This window comes from Punica granatum, chromosome 6 (assembly GCF_007655135.1).
Source record: "Punica granatum isolate Tunisia-2019 chromosome 6, ASM765513v2, whole genome shotgun sequence".
NCBI classification, from domain to species: domain Eukaryota; kingdom Viridiplantae; phylum Streptophyta; class Magnoliopsida; order Myrtales; family Lythraceae; genus Punica; species Punica granatum.
In genome coordinates, this window is record NC_045132.1 from 1,952,360 (window position 1) to 1,967,912 (window position 15,553).

Consider the following 15,553-nt stretch of genomic DNA (forward strand, 5'->3'; position numbering starts at 1 on the left):
TTTTCCCTAGAGGGGGTGGCCATAAATCAGCTTTGATTCGGTTTTATATCGAGTCTCCTAAAATAGATTATATTTCGGCACGAAATGAATATATGCTCCATGGGAATAGTTCTTCTGGCAGTTTCGGGTTGTTTGTCCCATTTATTATGCTATATGCACATTAGAAATCTAATCCAATATTTACTCCTTTCTCTTGTGCTGTAAGCAGGGACCTCGCTTCGCTCTTGATTGTCATGGGTAGATGTGAGCTATTCCGTCATTGTCTGTTTGTGACTCCAAATGGGCGTCTGCCTTGTTATATTATACCTGGTGTCTTGTACTATTTTTTAAACTTCAATGTTGCCAATTTGTCGCTTACCCCTACAAAAACTACTTGTACCTTGTTATAAGATTGTTTCATTTTAATAAAGGGCTTATATGGTTGTTTTTAGTTTTGATTGGACTTTGACCAAAACTTATGCACCGTTAAAAGTTGAAGGGTCTTGTTCGGATCCAATTATGTATAATACATCTCTCATATTCAACTTATTGAATTCATTACTTGATAAATAGACTGAACCTCCCGTATTACGGATGAGGTTCGCACTCTGTGATTTTTCACTAACATCAGTTGAACTTATAGCAAGGTGAAGAAGATGAAGAAAAAGCAATGTGGCATTTGATTGGGTGACGAATACCATGGAATCAGTTAGTGCCGTGACTGCTTAAAGGATTGTGATTGATCTCACAGAGGACCATAGGAAATTCAGTTATGATATCGAGACAGTGAATAGAGTGACTTGATTAGATGGAAGATGTGTTAGTCATCTGTCTGAAGTGAGAGTACTGGAAAGATCTTTCTCCAGCTAAAGATCTCTAGCGTTAGGACAAAGGATCCTATGTATGATAAACATATGTGTATAATTTACTCGGAAAAAAAAGAAGAGTAAAATACGTTTATAATTATGGAGACTATTGTTTAAGTATATATCCTGATTGAAGACATAATTTCTTTAATGTTTTCTAGGTGTATAATCATCAAACGCTCTCTGTTATTTCAATTTCAATAATAATTTCTCGGACATTCCGAAGCACATACTCATGGGTCTCATGATGGAAATATTCCTCAAATTATTTACCCCAAAAAGCTCCTTTCGGACTTAATTTTAGTCAATAACACTTGTAAAAATGTTTAATTCGATAGTTAAACGAAAACTAACAAGGCACGTGCAATGCACATGTGCCTACACTAGTAGGCAATAAAAAGGATGTCCAATATTGAATTATTATTTCTCATACAGTGATTTCCTTTTATGAGTAAAAAAGGGGGCAACAGGAGCGCGGCAATATTGTTGTCCCACATAATGTTAATTTGGACTTTCATGTTTAATCGTAAACCTATCGAAGGAGTTGTCTCAACTTATTGGTAGAGAGAAATTCTCACTCGGAAATCGAGAATAGAATTTTAGACGAAGAATTTCTACCAAAAGAGATTTAAATAAAAAATGATTGCCAAAAGAAATCTTAAATGAAAAATAGAAAGGAGGATCAAGATCAATGATGAAATAGAGAGTTTATATTCCTAATTTTCCTAGAATACTTTTCCGGATTTTGTTGCTAATTAAGGATCCTATTCAAGATAGATAAGAGAGCAATTGGAGGAAGTAGAAAGATTGCGGCCTCTGTTGGTCTTTCTCAAATTTAGTTATAAAAAGATAGTAAATAATAGAGATTGCAATTAAGATTTTATTGTTGGGAGTTAGATTTTGATTAGGAAACGTGCCTTCATATTCGATATATATGTATTCAGAGGGATATTGCACACATCTCTCTCTCTCTCTCTATATATATATATATACACACACAAACTTAGCTCCTGCTTCCATGCGATGCATGTCGCTTGTTGACTCACTTTTTTTAGGGTTAGGGTTTCAAAGCCAAAGATGGCTGATCTCTTGAGCTCATTGCCTGATGAGCTTATTTATCACATATTCTCATTCGTGCCGATTAAAGAACTAGTTCGCACCTGCGTTCTCTCCAAACGATGGCAGCACATTTGGGCGTCTACCCCATACCTCAACTTCGAGAATATTCGTTATAACAACGAAGTCTCTGCTTCTTTTATTAATAGATTCTTATCACTCTATTCCTCGGAGACGATAGAAAAGTTCTCTCTCCGTAATATTACTTGGTTCAAGCGGGACGATTTCAAGATGGACGAATCCGCCACATATATGCCCTGGCTCCAGTTTGCTGTTGACTGTGGCGTCAAAGATCTGTCAGTCTGTGCTTGTGAATGTCAGTTACCTCTACTCGTCCATTCGTGCTCTTCAATCGTAAAATTGGAGCTGTATAGTCTCATAATTGGACCGATAGGAAGCATCAGTTGGCCTTTACTTAAATCCTTGACCATCAATTGTCCCGTCTCATGGTTGAGCGATGATGACATCAGGAAAATCCTTATAGGGAGTCCCAAGCTTGAATTCTTGAAACTGAGGAGCTGTAAGTTTATTAATGACATCGAAGTGAAATCATCGAGTGTGAGGGAGTTGGTGATCGATGGTTTCACTAGTGCCAAAGATTGCATGCATCCGCCTCTGGAAATTTATACCCCAAAACTGCGTGTGCTACGGATTTTAGGGCACGTGTTGATGGATGTGAGATTAACAAATGTGTCATCCGTGGTAGAAGCTGAGATTAATTTCTGTCATGCCGAGAACACTACTATGACTTCAGAAGGTAAGCATCCATTTAATACAAATATGTTGAAGCAATTGCATGGCGCTACCAAATTTACTATTGGGGATGACTGGCTCAAGGTGATCAGTCTTATCTCTTTCCCCATCTTCATTTTCATCTACTGTCCTTTCAATTCGTTATATGTCGTTTTGTTATTGATTCGATTCTTTTCCTTTTGTTCTTAATCTTATATTGCTTCTTTAAGAAATCCGTGATGGCTTAAGATTGTCAATGATTTTGGTTTTTTTTATGTAGGGGGGGGAGGGGGAGGGGGAGGGGACTAAGAGTTGATGAACTCTGCAATTAGTTCCTCTAATCTGAGGATATTTTGTAGGCTTTGTCAAGTGAGAAGGAGGAAAGAACCGAGTTTCCTGTACTCAAATGGAATGTTCTAATAGTGGAGACGGACTTTGAACGTCGCAGCTCCCCGACATTGGCAGAACTGTTAGAATGCACCAGACATTTGGAGAAGTTGATCATAAGGATATCCGGCTACACATATGTATGTATGCATACATTTCATTTCTTTTTTTTTTTTTTTTATTTATCTTCATAGGAAGGGCGACTTATTCTGATCAGCTTTGTTGGTATTCTTATATTCGCAGGGGTACGACACAGAAGATCCATTTTGGAGTACCCAAAAAAGCATCTTCAGTCATTTAGAAAAATGCCTCAAGAGTGTTCATATAATTGGTCTAAATCCAGACTACGATAGATGGGATGCCGTATTCAATATGGCTGCGAATTTCGGTTCAAAGATACGGATACATTGGGACCAAGTGGTCGCCAAATGGATAGACAGAATATCATCTATACAACGGTTACGAGATCTACCATGTGAATACTCTCGACCTGTTGAGTAAATAATAATTCACTGTGCGAGTCAACCTCTGAGGTTGCCAGCAATCCCATGGGAGCGGTAGTGGCGCCGACGATGCCCTGACCGGCACCAACCTCACTTCCTTCAATTCCTTGTTTTTTCCTATTATTTTTCTTCTTATGTTTTTATTTTTTAAAAAAAATTCTAATATTATGCGATTACTTTATCGCTCCACTGTAAGAACTACCTCTGGACTGTCAGTGCACATCAGCAAAAATTGAGGGGGAAAGTGACGGGCATGTTAGACAGGATAACAAAATCGAAGTTGGTGACCTTTCTGTGCAATTCCTGAAAGTTCGCGTTAAAAGGAGTAGCCATTCTTGCCCATTTATCATCTGGCTTCGGATACGAATTCTTCTGACTTCCTTTACTCTCCTCGAGCCTGAAATATAAACTATCCACTTCCCAGCTCAGTTTTGCCATTCTAACCAATAACATATAAAAAGCAAAATAAATACGAAATGAGCCAAGTCCCTTGAATTTTAATCCTTCTCCAGACAACATAAAACCTCAAGCCACCTCCGCCAATGCAACCTCATCACTATGCGCAACACCCTCCACTTCCACAGGGTCAAGGCTCGTGTATCTTGTTACTAGACTGCTAAGCTTTCTTAGTAACAAAAAGCAAAAATCAAATATTTAAAATTCTTATAAATAAATTTTATTTTGTAAAACCAATGGATAATCTATATTTATCAAAAGGTAACACACAACTGGAAAACTGCTCCATGGAGACAAAAGCATGAGACGGAAAATGAAGTCTCAAAGTAGAGACGATTCTTTTTAGAAAATAGACGAAAATATTTGTCTCTATAATGCGAGATGAACATTGGCGTCCCTTGCTCCGTCTCTATTTAATAGACGGAACTCGAGATTGAATACTCTGACTATCATAAACAAGAGATGGATATTCCAGTCTCGTCCTTAGTCTCATGTGATCATAAACAAGTGACGAATTTTTTTAGAAAATAGACAAAAATATTTGTCTCTACAATGGGAGACGAACATTTCCATCCCCGGTTCCATCTCTATTCAATGGACGGAACTCGAGATTGAATACTTCGACTATCACAAACAAGAGATGGATATTCCAGTCTCGTCCTCCATCTCATGTTGTCAATGAGACGAATACGTCCATCTCTCAATCCGTCTCTGTTTTAAGACGGAAAGTAGACGTCATTTTACGTCTCTTCAACGTGAGACGAAAATTTCCATCTCTACCTTCGTGTTTATATGTGATACGAATATTTTTGTCTCTATTTCCGTCTCTTTCCATCCATATATAAAGTACAGAATCGTCCTTCCAACGTGATGTCTTTTGGATGGTGTCTGTCGGCATGGTTTTTAGGTTTCTGCCCTGACAGGGGTTCTTATTATTCCATGAAAATTGGTACCCGCTGTAGAGTTTAGAGTCGCCACTGCACCGCTTATTGGTCGGTGAGCCACATAGATCACCTAAAGGGGCAGATATTAACCTCCTAAAGTTTTTTGAATTGACTTGATCTTCTAACCAGAGAACCAGATCCCGGGGGTTCTATTACAAATTTAAAAGCTTTCAAGCTAATAATATGCCATTTCAGTACCTTCCTAAGCTCCTAATTGTTTCTAACACTTTTTATTTCAAGTATGATTTTTTTTTCTCTGTGTTAATGGCCACATGCCCGTATATTTACGTATGTGTACGAGAAAAAACTAAAGATCACATGACTTTTCACACGTCACACACATGCTTATACTAATCTACATACACATACGCATATCACATGCCACACATTTGGGCCTACGTTCTTTTGGGGGCCATACTTTGGGGCCAAATTCCATATATGGCATGCCGAATATTGACAAACGAGCCAAGTGGGCCTATAAAGCGGGCCTAAAGCCTAAAAAGGTATGAGTGGGCCTATAGCCCCTTCATAGAAAAATCTATACATTTTCATAAGTCTATTCATTTTTATTTACAATTTCTTGTCATTTTACAATTTTTATCAACTATATTCAAATTCACATTACATGACTCATGTTTTAATCCCCCAGAATCTAGAAAAATAACCCGAGTCCCTCAGGACCTACAGGGGTTTAATTTTTATCCCTAAGACACAACACTATGTTTGGATTGAGGTTTTTGGAGGAGTAAGGAGGTATTTGGAAGGGGAGGTTTTTTGGAGGTGTTTAAAACACCTTCTTTGGTCTTTTGTTTTATTTTATTTTATTTTATTTTAATTTGAGAGGGTTTTGGAGGGTTTTACAGGTGTTTCAAAACCCTCCTAGAGCTTATTTTCAAAACCTCCGATTCTGGAGGTTTAGGAGGGTTAGCAATATTTTACTTGATTATAAAAATAATAAAATTAATTAAAGCCTTCCAAAACTTTTATGAGGTCTAGCGAAACAAGGTGTTTTGAACCCCCTTCAAAAACCTCCAAATTATTCCCCTCCTAAAATCTCCTTAACCCTCTAAACCCCTCACCCTCTGAAACCCTCCGGAGCCTGTTACACAAAGTTATCCAAATATAGTGTTAGGGTTTGTTTATTACCCAAGACCAAGAATTTTTACATTCTAATGTACATGATTAATAATGATTTAAAATTTTAATTGAGCGATTTACATAATGTGTTAGGTAGGATAGAACAAAATCACCATACAAAACTTGTTTGGTGAATTTACTCATCATTCCGCGCATTCGCTAGCGTCCTGCATGCCCGGTGAACATGAATGGAATGGGACTGTGTGGGATAAGTATTATAGAGTGAAATGTAATCATATCGAGAGAAAAATGAAGATTATTCTTTTTTATTGAACTTGAAAATATTAGTTAGTGTACTAAAAAATGAATTTATTTTCTGAGATTTTATCTTTTATTCTCATCTTTTTATGTAGTTCTCATGTTATTACATATCTTATCCACCGTCAATATACATATCATAAAAAAAAAAGAAGGCAAAACAAAGGAAGAATGCATCTCTCGGCTTGGAAAAGAAAACGAGGAAAAATAAAATAGTAGGAGGCCAATTCGGAAGCCGTCATTTATCTTGTTGATATCTTCCTTTTTATCTCGAGACCCTCAAGAATCGTTTGTGTATATGGGCGGTTTGTGCTTTCAACATGTGCTGGTCGATACTACTACACAGATCCAGAAAGGGTACCATACTATACAATACTCCTGGTTTTTCTAGATGTAAGAGCCTGCATGTAAATTGACCACAACAAAACACTTATCGTTTGCACCTGCGATCAAGAAATGCCCCCTCCCACTGGTAAATGTAAAGACGACGATCGCTCAGTCGAATATTCATTCTAAAAGTTAAATTTGCCTAAGATATTAGGAAGTTCTGTTTCGGAATTGTTTCTGCAACTCCTTTTTTTGTTAGCGGTAGTTTCACCCTGAAAATTCGGCGTATAATTGTATCCGTAACTCCTTTTATGGTTATGCTTTCAATCAGTTCGGCGTATAACATCCTTCTAATGTTCATAGTGGTATGTGGCATAATTTGCACATGTAAGAGCATCTATTATTTATCCCTGGAAGTTCAATTTGTCATTGCGCCACATGCTCGTGATTATTTTTAAATTCACTCTACGTTACATCATTTTTCTTACGTTATTATTTCTTATTAGGTATGAGGACCTGCACATTCTTGCGGGTAGCGATGGAGCATTTGATCAAGAAGGAAAATTTCTTTGATTTTCAAAGGCTTTATTGAATCATTATATATAAATTTCTTTGAGTTTTATGCAATTATTGACTGAATAAATAATTTTGGAGCATGAGACATGGAAATAAACAATGATTGGTAATTCATATAATTTATAGAAATAAAAAAATAATAAATCTTGGATGTAATTTTACTTGATAAATACTGTAAAACTAAATATATTTATTCATTAAACTATATATGACAAATCAATTTTATTATGTTTTTCTATATTTAGTAGATATATATTTTGAGTTATAGAAGAATGTAAATACAAAATTTTATATTATTTTTCGTTACAAATTAGGCCCATGTACTATTAATGCGATAAAATATAAATCATAATAGCTAAAAAGAACATATGTAGTCTCACAAATATTGAATTGAAACCTTTTGATTATCACGAATATTGCAGTAGTCCCACTGCACACGCTTGTTGATAAATTGTCTTTTTTTTTGTTTTAATATATTATCTCAACGCAAGGAAAGAAATTTTTTTTTTTAAAGGCGCCTACATTAACATGACGGACCTGTAATTATTGTTTAGTTAATTATCTGTTATATTGGGGAAAATATAAGTAAATTAACTGATGACACATAGGTTTTCTTCGTTTCTGGTAATATTCTGAAGGCCCAGCCCATTGCTTTGGCGCATGAATCCATGTGTCGGCCCACTAACCAATTGAAAGCATTCTTAATTAATAATATGAAAAATATATATACGACAAATAAATGAAAAACTTTTTTTTTTTGTTTATAAAAAGTAAAACCCTAGTGGCTTTCTAAACCCTAGCTTTCTTCTTCTCCCTCCCTCTTCCCCTCTCCCGACCTCTCTTCTCCGCAGCTCCTCTCCCTTCCTGCTGCTGCTGCTCGCGAGCTCCATCGTGAGCCCCATAACTCCTCCGCCTCCTGCCTCTTGAGTTATTGCCGGAAAAAGGTGCCTACTTGTCGTCGGAGTGTCCAATCACTTCGCATTCTTTGCCCAATTAAGCGGTTGAATATGGCGGCGGCGGCCGGTTATCTGACTGTATGTTTGTTTCATTTTCAGGCGACTGTCGGTCTGAAGGATTTGGCACAATGCTCGTGTTGTTCGAGACTCCAGCAGGGTTTGCCCTGTTTAAAGTTTTGGATGAAGGGAAGCTCTCCAAAGTCGAGGTACTCTATTACGTTAACATGCGCATGCTGACTATTTGGGTGCTTTCATGTTGATCGTTCTGCTCTGTTGATTATGCAATAAGTTTTTGTTGCTGCTAATTGTCCGCAGGACCTGTCGAAGGAGTTCTCCTCAGCAGAGTCTGCTAGACAGGTGTGTGTGCTCACTTTGGCCCGTATGGAGTTCTTTCCTGAAATCATTTTTGAGTGTTTCTAAGCTTATAGCGGTTGAACACATGTAGTGGTGATCGATATGATGGTGGCTTGGTATAACGACATAGGGAAATTTGCGAAACTTGTTTTGTTAATGTTAGATAACATTTTGGGCAAAACTATTTCTAGGGCCTCTTAAAGTTCGACAGAGTTATCCAATTGCATATCTGAGGTCATTAATCTTTTACATAGACTGATGACGATTGATCCCAAACAAAAATGTAGGTGGTGAAGCTAAAAGATTTCAAGAAGTTTGAGAATACATCGGAAGCCCTGTCGGCCGCAACATGTTTGATTGAAAGCAAACCTTACAAAGGTCTGCGCAAGTTCTTACGTGATCACTGTGATGGAGAGACATTGGGTGTGGCCGATTCAAAGCTTGGAAATGCAATTAAAGAGAAACTGGTATGTGATACTAGAAATCTATGTTTTGGAAAATTTATCATCTTTTTTGTTATTCAATAGAGGTCTTATGCTTGAGGGATTACTATTTCAATGCAGCAAATCGAATGTGTCCACAACAATGCTGTTATGGAGTTGATGCGTGGTCTGCGAAGTCAGTTGACTGAGCTCATTACAGGTCTTGCTGTCCAGGACTTGGCTCCCATGAGCCTTGGTTTATCTCATAGCCTTTCTAGATACAAGTTGAAGTTCAGTGCTGATAAGGTATAGCTATCTCTATTCTCAGTACCTTGTATATTTTGAATTAGAAATGGATCCAATGATTTTTGAAAATGGATAACTTATGAATAGATTCTTTGGGTTTAGTAATAGACTCAGATTCTAAGCAATAGGTCGAAAGCAACGAGGACATCTTATCAAACTATGATGCTTAAATGAGTTTTCCGATCTCCAAGTAGTTGTAGTAATATAATTTGTGTCTATTTTAGGTGGATACAATGATCATCCAAGCCATAGGTTTGCTTGATGATCTTGATAAAGAGCTTAATACATATGCCATGAGGGTCCGGGAATGGTATGGGTGGCATTTCCCAGAGCTTGCCAAGATTGTGCAGGATAACATTCTTTATGCCAAGACAGTCAAGTTGATGGGTGATCGTGCTAATGCTGCAAAGCTCGACCTCTCTGAGGTCTGCTACTGCTCTGTCTATTCTGCATCTTTTCTGTTATATTTGAAGAGTTTAATAAGCAGCTGTTAATTTCTTTTTGGTCCATTTTCTTGTCGTGTTTTGATATCAATAGATACTACCAGAAGAGGTTGAGGCTGAGTTGAAGGAGGCAGCTATGATCTCCATGGGAACTGAAGTTAATGAGCTTGACTTAATGAACATCAGGGAGCTGTGTGACCAGGTCCTGTCTCTTGCCGAGTACAGAGCCCAACTCTATGATTACCTGAAGAGCAGAATGAACGCCATTGCACCTAACTTGACTGCCCTAGTTGGAGAGCTTGTGGGTGCCCGCCTCATTGCTCATGGTGGCAGCTTGTTGAATCTTGCAAAGCAGCCTGGAAGCACCATTCAGATCCTCGGAGCAGAAAAGGCCCTTTTCAGAGCTTTGAAGACAAAGCATGCTACCCCTAAATATGGGCTTATTTACCATGCATCTTTGATTGGGCAGGCGGCCCCAAAAATGAAGGGGAAGATCTCTCGATCACTTGCTGCTAAAACTGCTCTGGCAATCAGATGCGATGCTCTTGGAGACAACCAAGACAATTCAATGGGTCTCGAAAATCGGGCCAAGGTAGGCTGCTGGATTATTTTTGTTTATATCTATCTGTTTGATGGAAAATGTTCCATTGCTCACAGTTTTTACTAATTTCAGCTTGAAGCAAGATTAAGAAACCTTGAGGGCAGGGAACTGGGTCGCTCTGCTGGTTCTGCAAAGGGGAAACCGAAGATAGAAGTCTATGACAAGGACAGAAAGAGGGGAGCTGGGGCACTAGTAACTCCTGCAAAGGTTTTACAACTGTTGATTGCATCGTTTTGTTTATTTCCGAGTATTTTTCTTTTGTTGTTTAAACATTTAAATTGTGTGTGTAGACATACAACCCGGCAGCGGACTCGACTCTTGGGCAAGCTTTAAGTGATACTGCTAAAGAGGAAGAAACTGTCACCAAGAAGAGTTCTGAAGCAGCAGAGAAAGAGAAGAAGGAGAAAAAGAAGGATAAGAAGAAGAAGTCTGAGGAAGCTAGTGATATGGCTGTTGATGGGAATGGCTCTGCAGAACCTGAAGGTGAAGAGTCGGGCAAGAAAGAAAAGAAAAAGAAGAAGAAGAAAGAGGAGAATGGGTTAGAGGATGGCAAGAAAGCTGAAGCAGGGGAGGAAAAGAAGAAGAAGAAGAAGAAGAAGAGAAAGCATGTGGAGGAAGATGAAGAAGAAAGCGAGCAACCCAGCAAGAAGAAAGAAAAGAAGAAAAAGAAGAAGAATGAGGACTGAGAACTTCTTCCAACCTGGCACCTAACAAAATTTTGTTCCCATCGAATCTTAAGGCTCGACTTTGGGCAATTCACTGTAAGATCTCATCCCGTTTGGTTCGCTTTGAGGATCTTATCCTGGGTTCTTATTTGCAGCGATTTTCTTTCCCTTTTAGATTTTGTATTTCTGATGAAAATGGTTGCAAATCCTTTGAAGAGGACAATATTAGGGATTATATAATGGAAGCTTCTCTAAATTGTATTTGCTTGGTTTATTCTATTCCTGTTCCTTTTGTGAATGCTGCTTTCCGGTCTTTTTATTTGTGACCTTCGAAGGGATGAACATGTCATGCAGTTAATCGGCTCGTTTGAAATCTGATTATATGCATGTTAGCAGTCCTCTTATATTCTATTTGGGTGAGCATGATACTCTGCATAATTTTTGGATTTGCTCGCTTCTCTTGTTCTCTGAGTTTGGATGTTTCGGTTTTAAACCGCAGTTCATTTGGTGCATATTCAGCTTTAGGCTTCAAGAGGTTCAGTTCCTTTTGTGACCTTGACTACACTTATGAAATCAGTTCGGGCCTGTGTCGCATTTAGAGCCATATGCTGAGAGAAAAACTGAAACTAAAGAACAGTGAAGTCTGTATATAAATTAAAGCCCGGAATTCATACACGTCACACTCGGTTCTGCTCGAGTTAGGCAAGTTTGCATCAAATTCAATTGTGGAGTTGAAACCGGGTTAACAAATTTCAGCTTGGGGGTGGGTGGAGGAGCGGGATTTGGTAGTTCTTGAACATCAAGTGACGGTCTTAGCTGATGGAATCAATCCCCTCATTGTTCTGAATTTTCTAGGGGAAAAAATAAAATTATGAATCATTTGACTGCGGATTGCTTGCAATTTGAAGCAATAGATTCCGTTACTGAATATTGGCCTGTATTCTTGACTTTGGACCAAATTCTCGGAAGATAGACGATCATCATTGTCATCTTGGATTAGTTTCAACATGTTAGTTAAACTGCCATTCCGACAGAAATTCAAGAATGAGCGATCGGCCGACTGAAAATGGAGAGCCATCTTATTCTAAGTCTTATGAATTAATAATTTCTTCGGATCATGTACGATTTATAAGTCTTAAGAAACTCGGCGTCTATGAAGACTTGAACCGACTTCGACTATCCAAAGCTCATGCACCCTATAACTGTTTCCTTTTCCTTCCTTTCACTAGTGGAATAACAACTAACAAGAAGTCATAGCTACAAAGCCAAATTCCACAACTATCGATTACACTAAACAAAAAAAAAAAAAAAATATATATATATATATATATATAATAGAAAGAGCACAATAAAAATAAGATAAAAGTAAAACAATCCCTATTATTATGGTTCGTTTGACTTGGATTAAGTTAAGCTCTTCTGAACTATTTTTCTTCGCCCAGCTTATCGAACTTCCATGGAGAGTAGAGACTTGACCCGAGAGTCGAGTACAGGGCACTGTCTGAGAAGACGGCTCGGGACCGCGACGACCTGAGCTTGTGCCTGTGCCTATGACCTTTTCGTCGACGGTGATGACCCTTGACTCGTTTTTCCGGCTTCTTCACCTCACCTTCTTCATTGCCTTCACCATAATCATTGTTTTTCAGTTCATTCCCTTTCCCACATTTTTCCAAGTCATTGGCATTACCTTCCGAAGGAACAATGTAGACAAATGGTCCAACGGGAACATCATCAAAGTCCAAAATTGCTTCCAAGGTCTTCAACACATTTGCCATGGGGGGCCTGGACTTGGGATTGATGCTCAAGCAATGGTAAGCTAGCAAGGCTGCCCTCCTTGCCCCCTCGGTCGAGTATCGACCCTCCAGTCTCGGGTCCAGGATCCTCTCCAACTTGTGGGCGTCCTTGAGCATTGGTCGTGCCCACTCCACTAGGTCCTGCTCCCTGCTTGGTCGGGTCTTGTCAACTGATCTCCGGCCCGTCAGTAGCTCAAGGAGCACCACTCCAAAACTGTACACATCGCTCATGGTGGTCAGGTGGCCAGTAGATATGTACTCCGGGGCGGCGTAGCCTTTTGTGCCCATGACCCGTGTTGTGACGTGCGTTTCATCTCCTTCTGGACCGTCCGTCGCCAGCCCAAAGTCCGAGAGCTTGGCATTATTGTCCTGAAGATGATAAGTAAGGCCGAGTTGCAGCGTGAGATCAAATTGAGTATTATAAACCCAAAATTGTGAAGAAATTAGGTCAATGAAAAGGAAATTATACCGAGTCTAATAAGACATTTGAGGCTTTGAAATCTCTATAGATCACCGGCTTCTCTTCTTCATGGAGGAAAGCGAGGCCTCTTGCCGCTCCGATTGCGATTTTCATTCTTGTAAGCCAAGGCAAGACTGAAGAATATTCTATTAAATTCACAAAAAATATATTAATAAATAGAATATATATATATATATATATATATATATATGAATATTTGTATCTATCTTCATAATTTAAACTCACTTTTGAATAGTTGTTCGTCTAAGTTGCCATTTTCCATGTACTCGTACACGAGAAGCCTATGTTCGTCCTCGCAACAATATCCGATCAGATTGACCAAATGCCGGTGCCTCAGCTGTCCGAGAAAGATCACTTCGGCCTACATGCAGATCAGAAACACCATGCGTTTCACTTTTCCACTCGCAAAAAAAAAAATAAAAAAAAATCGAACTTGGTGAGAATCAAATACTTAGTTATACTGCTCTTATGTACCAGCCATTCCCGATGACCTTGTGTACCATCCAAGTCGAGCATCTTGACGGCCACGACCTGAGCCTTCAGAGCCGGCCTCAGCTTCTCTTTGACGAACCCCTTGTACACGGTTCCAAACCCCCCTTCTCCGAGATAATAGCTCTTCGAGAAGCCGTGAGTGATCTCTTTCAACTCCGTGAGTGTGAAAATGTGGAGGTTCACCAAGGAAATCGACAGGTCACTCATCGAAAGCGGCGAGCTCCGATTACTGAGGTCGGATAGCGACAGCCTCAGCAGAGAGTTTTGTTTCGATACATTGGATTTGTCGGGGTCCTTGGGATTCTTCTGGGACTTTAAACAGATAGGGAGGAGGGATTTCCATGTGATCTTTTTGAGAGCCATAACAATTCTATCGAGGATAAACTTTCAATCCTCACTGAGGTTTATATAGGATTCTTTATTTGGTTTATAAGTCATATTTTTCTATGACAAAAGCATAGATTTTTATTAATCTTGTATTCAATAGTGTACTTATAACCAAGTTCTTTATCCAACAAATGTGAACTAGTACTTGGTTGACGCAATATAACCAATCATAATATTTTCATTGTTAATAAAAAAAGTCTTTTTTTTTCTTTTTTTCCTTTCCAGGTTATAAAGAGGCCTATAGAACTCATACATATAAGAAAATAGAACTAAATAAAATAACATAAGTAGTCCCAATGACGATAATCGAATCTGAAATCTCTTGATTTTAATGTGAGAGCGTATATCGTCATTGCACTACATTCCTTTTCTCAAAAGGTTATTTTTCCAAATATACGAAAGAGACATACTATCGAGAAAAGGGTTCGGTATAGTACAACGACTCTCAAATCGTGCAATTAAAAGATGTATATAATAAATAAGACTCCCACGTCCTTTTGTTTCTCCATTTTCTATATTCCTTACTAATTAGGCTCATCAATCTCTTATAATGGAAAATTCATTTGCCCTTTTCAAATCGTTATCAAGGAATTTTCCTTGAGTTTTGTTTTCCTCTTTTCTTTTGATGTGCAGTATTATATTTGGAAACCCAATGGATTCTCGACTCATCCAGTCTAGCCGGATTTGTCTATTAAGAAATAAACCTCTCATAGTGTGAATTTTTTTAAAACACAAAATTCGAACTTGAGAACTTACTTAAGAAAAATACGCGTCGAACTGTTTGAACTAACTCATTTTGGTGTTTCCCTTTGTTTTTATCTCTTGAAAGCTCAACTGAAGTTGTCTCAATTGTGAGACCTTCTGTTTTGGCTTTTAATTAAATACATAGAGTTTAATTCATTTCAAAATTGTTAGTAAAAAATTATTATTTAAATACAAGCATATGAAATTATCTGTTTAGCCTTACTACCTTGTTATCGAAAGGCTCACAATTTATCATTTTATTTTTTAAAGTGCATTTTGGGAAGTCGAAAACTAGACAAACTAACTTTCTTCACCCTTTTATAATAGTATAAATAACTTGCCGAATGATAATAGATGAATTTGTGTTTTTTTCTTCCTATCACGAGAAGTCCTTATTCTATTGTTTAAAACTTTTCAATGCTTGGACGTCGACAGACCCTGGCAGAATATCTTTGTGATTCGGTAAAACAATTCTATGCACAAACATGGTTATCCTTTAGATTAAAATGTCGCAATTTTAATTATATATAAAGAGAATCTTTTTTATGTAAAAGAATTGCCTATCAATCATCATATGTATTTAGTCCTTTCCTCACATATAAATCAACAATAAATAAATAAATAAAAT

At 38.1% G+C, this 15,553-nt stretch overlaps 3 protein-coding genes across 4 annotated transcripts; 2 read left to right on the top strand and 1 right to left on the bottom strand.

Moving 5' to 3' along the window:
• The first annotated feature begins 1,922 nt into the window (after positions 1-1,922).
• Positions 1,923-3,581, top strand: LOC116211007 (F-box protein At5g03100-like). Its single transcript, XM_031545194.1, has 3 exons — positions 1,923-2,798; positions 3,053-3,220; positions 3,324-3,581. The coding sequence occupies exons 1-3, from the start codon at positions 1,923-1,925 to the stop codon at positions 3,579-3,581; spliced, it is 1,302 nt and encodes a 433-aa protein (XP_031401054.1).
• A 4,481-nt stretch (positions 3,582-8,062) lies between these two features.
• LOC116210201 (probable nucleolar protein 5-2) lies at positions 8,063-11,406 on the top strand. Its single transcript, XM_031544031.1, has 9 exons — positions 8,063-8,225; positions 8,337-8,443; positions 8,553-8,594; positions 8,879-9,058; positions 9,155-9,319; positions 9,544-9,744; positions 9,857-10,354; positions 10,436-10,570; positions 10,654-11,406. Exons 2-9 carry the CDS (start codon positions 8,366-8,368, stop codon positions 11,047-11,049), a joined length of 1,695 nt encoding a protein of 564 aa, XP_031399891.1. The 5' UTR covers positions 8,063-8,225; positions 8,337-8,365; the 3' UTR covers positions 11,050-11,406.
• Positions 11,407-12,203: 797 nt separating this feature from the next.
• On the bottom strand, positions 12,204-14,331 carry LOC116210208 (putative receptor-like protein kinase At1g72540). Of its 2 annotated transcripts, none has more exons than XM_031544049.1 (4): positions 13,777-14,331; positions 13,528-13,663; positions 13,291-13,415; positions 12,204-13,190 (listed from the first exon to the last, which is right to left on the bottom strand). In XM_031544049.1, the coding sequence occupies exons 1-4, from the start codon at positions 14,155-14,157 to the stop codon at positions 12,453-12,455; spliced, it is 1,380 nt and encodes a 459-aa protein (XP_031399909.1). In that variant the 5' UTR covers positions 14,158-14,331; the 3' UTR covers positions 12,204-12,452. The 2 variants fall into 2 exon arrangements, with proteins under 2 accessions (XP_031399909.1, XP_031399908.1); XM_031544048.1 differs by having other exon boundaries at positions 13,291-13,427; positions 13,777-14,326.
• Between the last annotated feature and the right edge of the window lie 1,222 nt (positions 14,332-15,553).

Coding starts and splice junctions, on each gene's coding strand:
- LOC116210201 (XM_031544031.1), top strand. CDS start 8,366: ATGCTCGTGTTGTTCGAGACTCCAGCAGGGTTTGCCCTGTTTAAAGTT. Junction 9,059..9,154: donor ATGCAATTAAAGAGAAACTG/GTATGTGATACT, acceptor ATTTCAATGCAG/CAAATCGAATGTGTCCACAA. Junction 10,571..10,653: donor CACTAGTAACTCCTGCAAAG/GTTTTACAACTG, acceptor TTGTGTGTGTAG/ACATACAACCCGGCAGCGGA.
- LOC116211007 (XM_031545194.1), top strand. CDS start 1,923: ATGGCTGATCTCTTGAGCTCATTGCCTGATGAGCTTATTTATCACATA. Junction 2,799..3,052: donor TTGGGGATGACTGGCTCAAG/GTGATCAGTCTT, acceptor GATATTTTGTAG/GCTTTGTCAAGTGAGAAGGA. Junction 3,221..3,323: donor GGATATCCGGCTACACATAT/GTATGTATGCAT, acceptor TTATATTCGCAG/GGGTACGACACAGAAGATCC.
- LOC116210208 (XM_031544048.1), bottom strand. CDS start 14,157: ATGGCTCTCAAAAAGATCACATGGAAATCCCTCCTCCCTATCTGTTTA. Junction 13,428..13,527: donor AGACGAACAACTATTCAAAA/GTGAGTTTAAAT, acceptor TGAATTTAATAG/AATATTCTTCAGTCTTGCCT. Junction 13,191..13,290: donor CAAATGTCTTATTAGACTCG/GTATAATTTCCT, acceptor TATCATCTTCAG/GACAATAATGCCAAGCTCTC.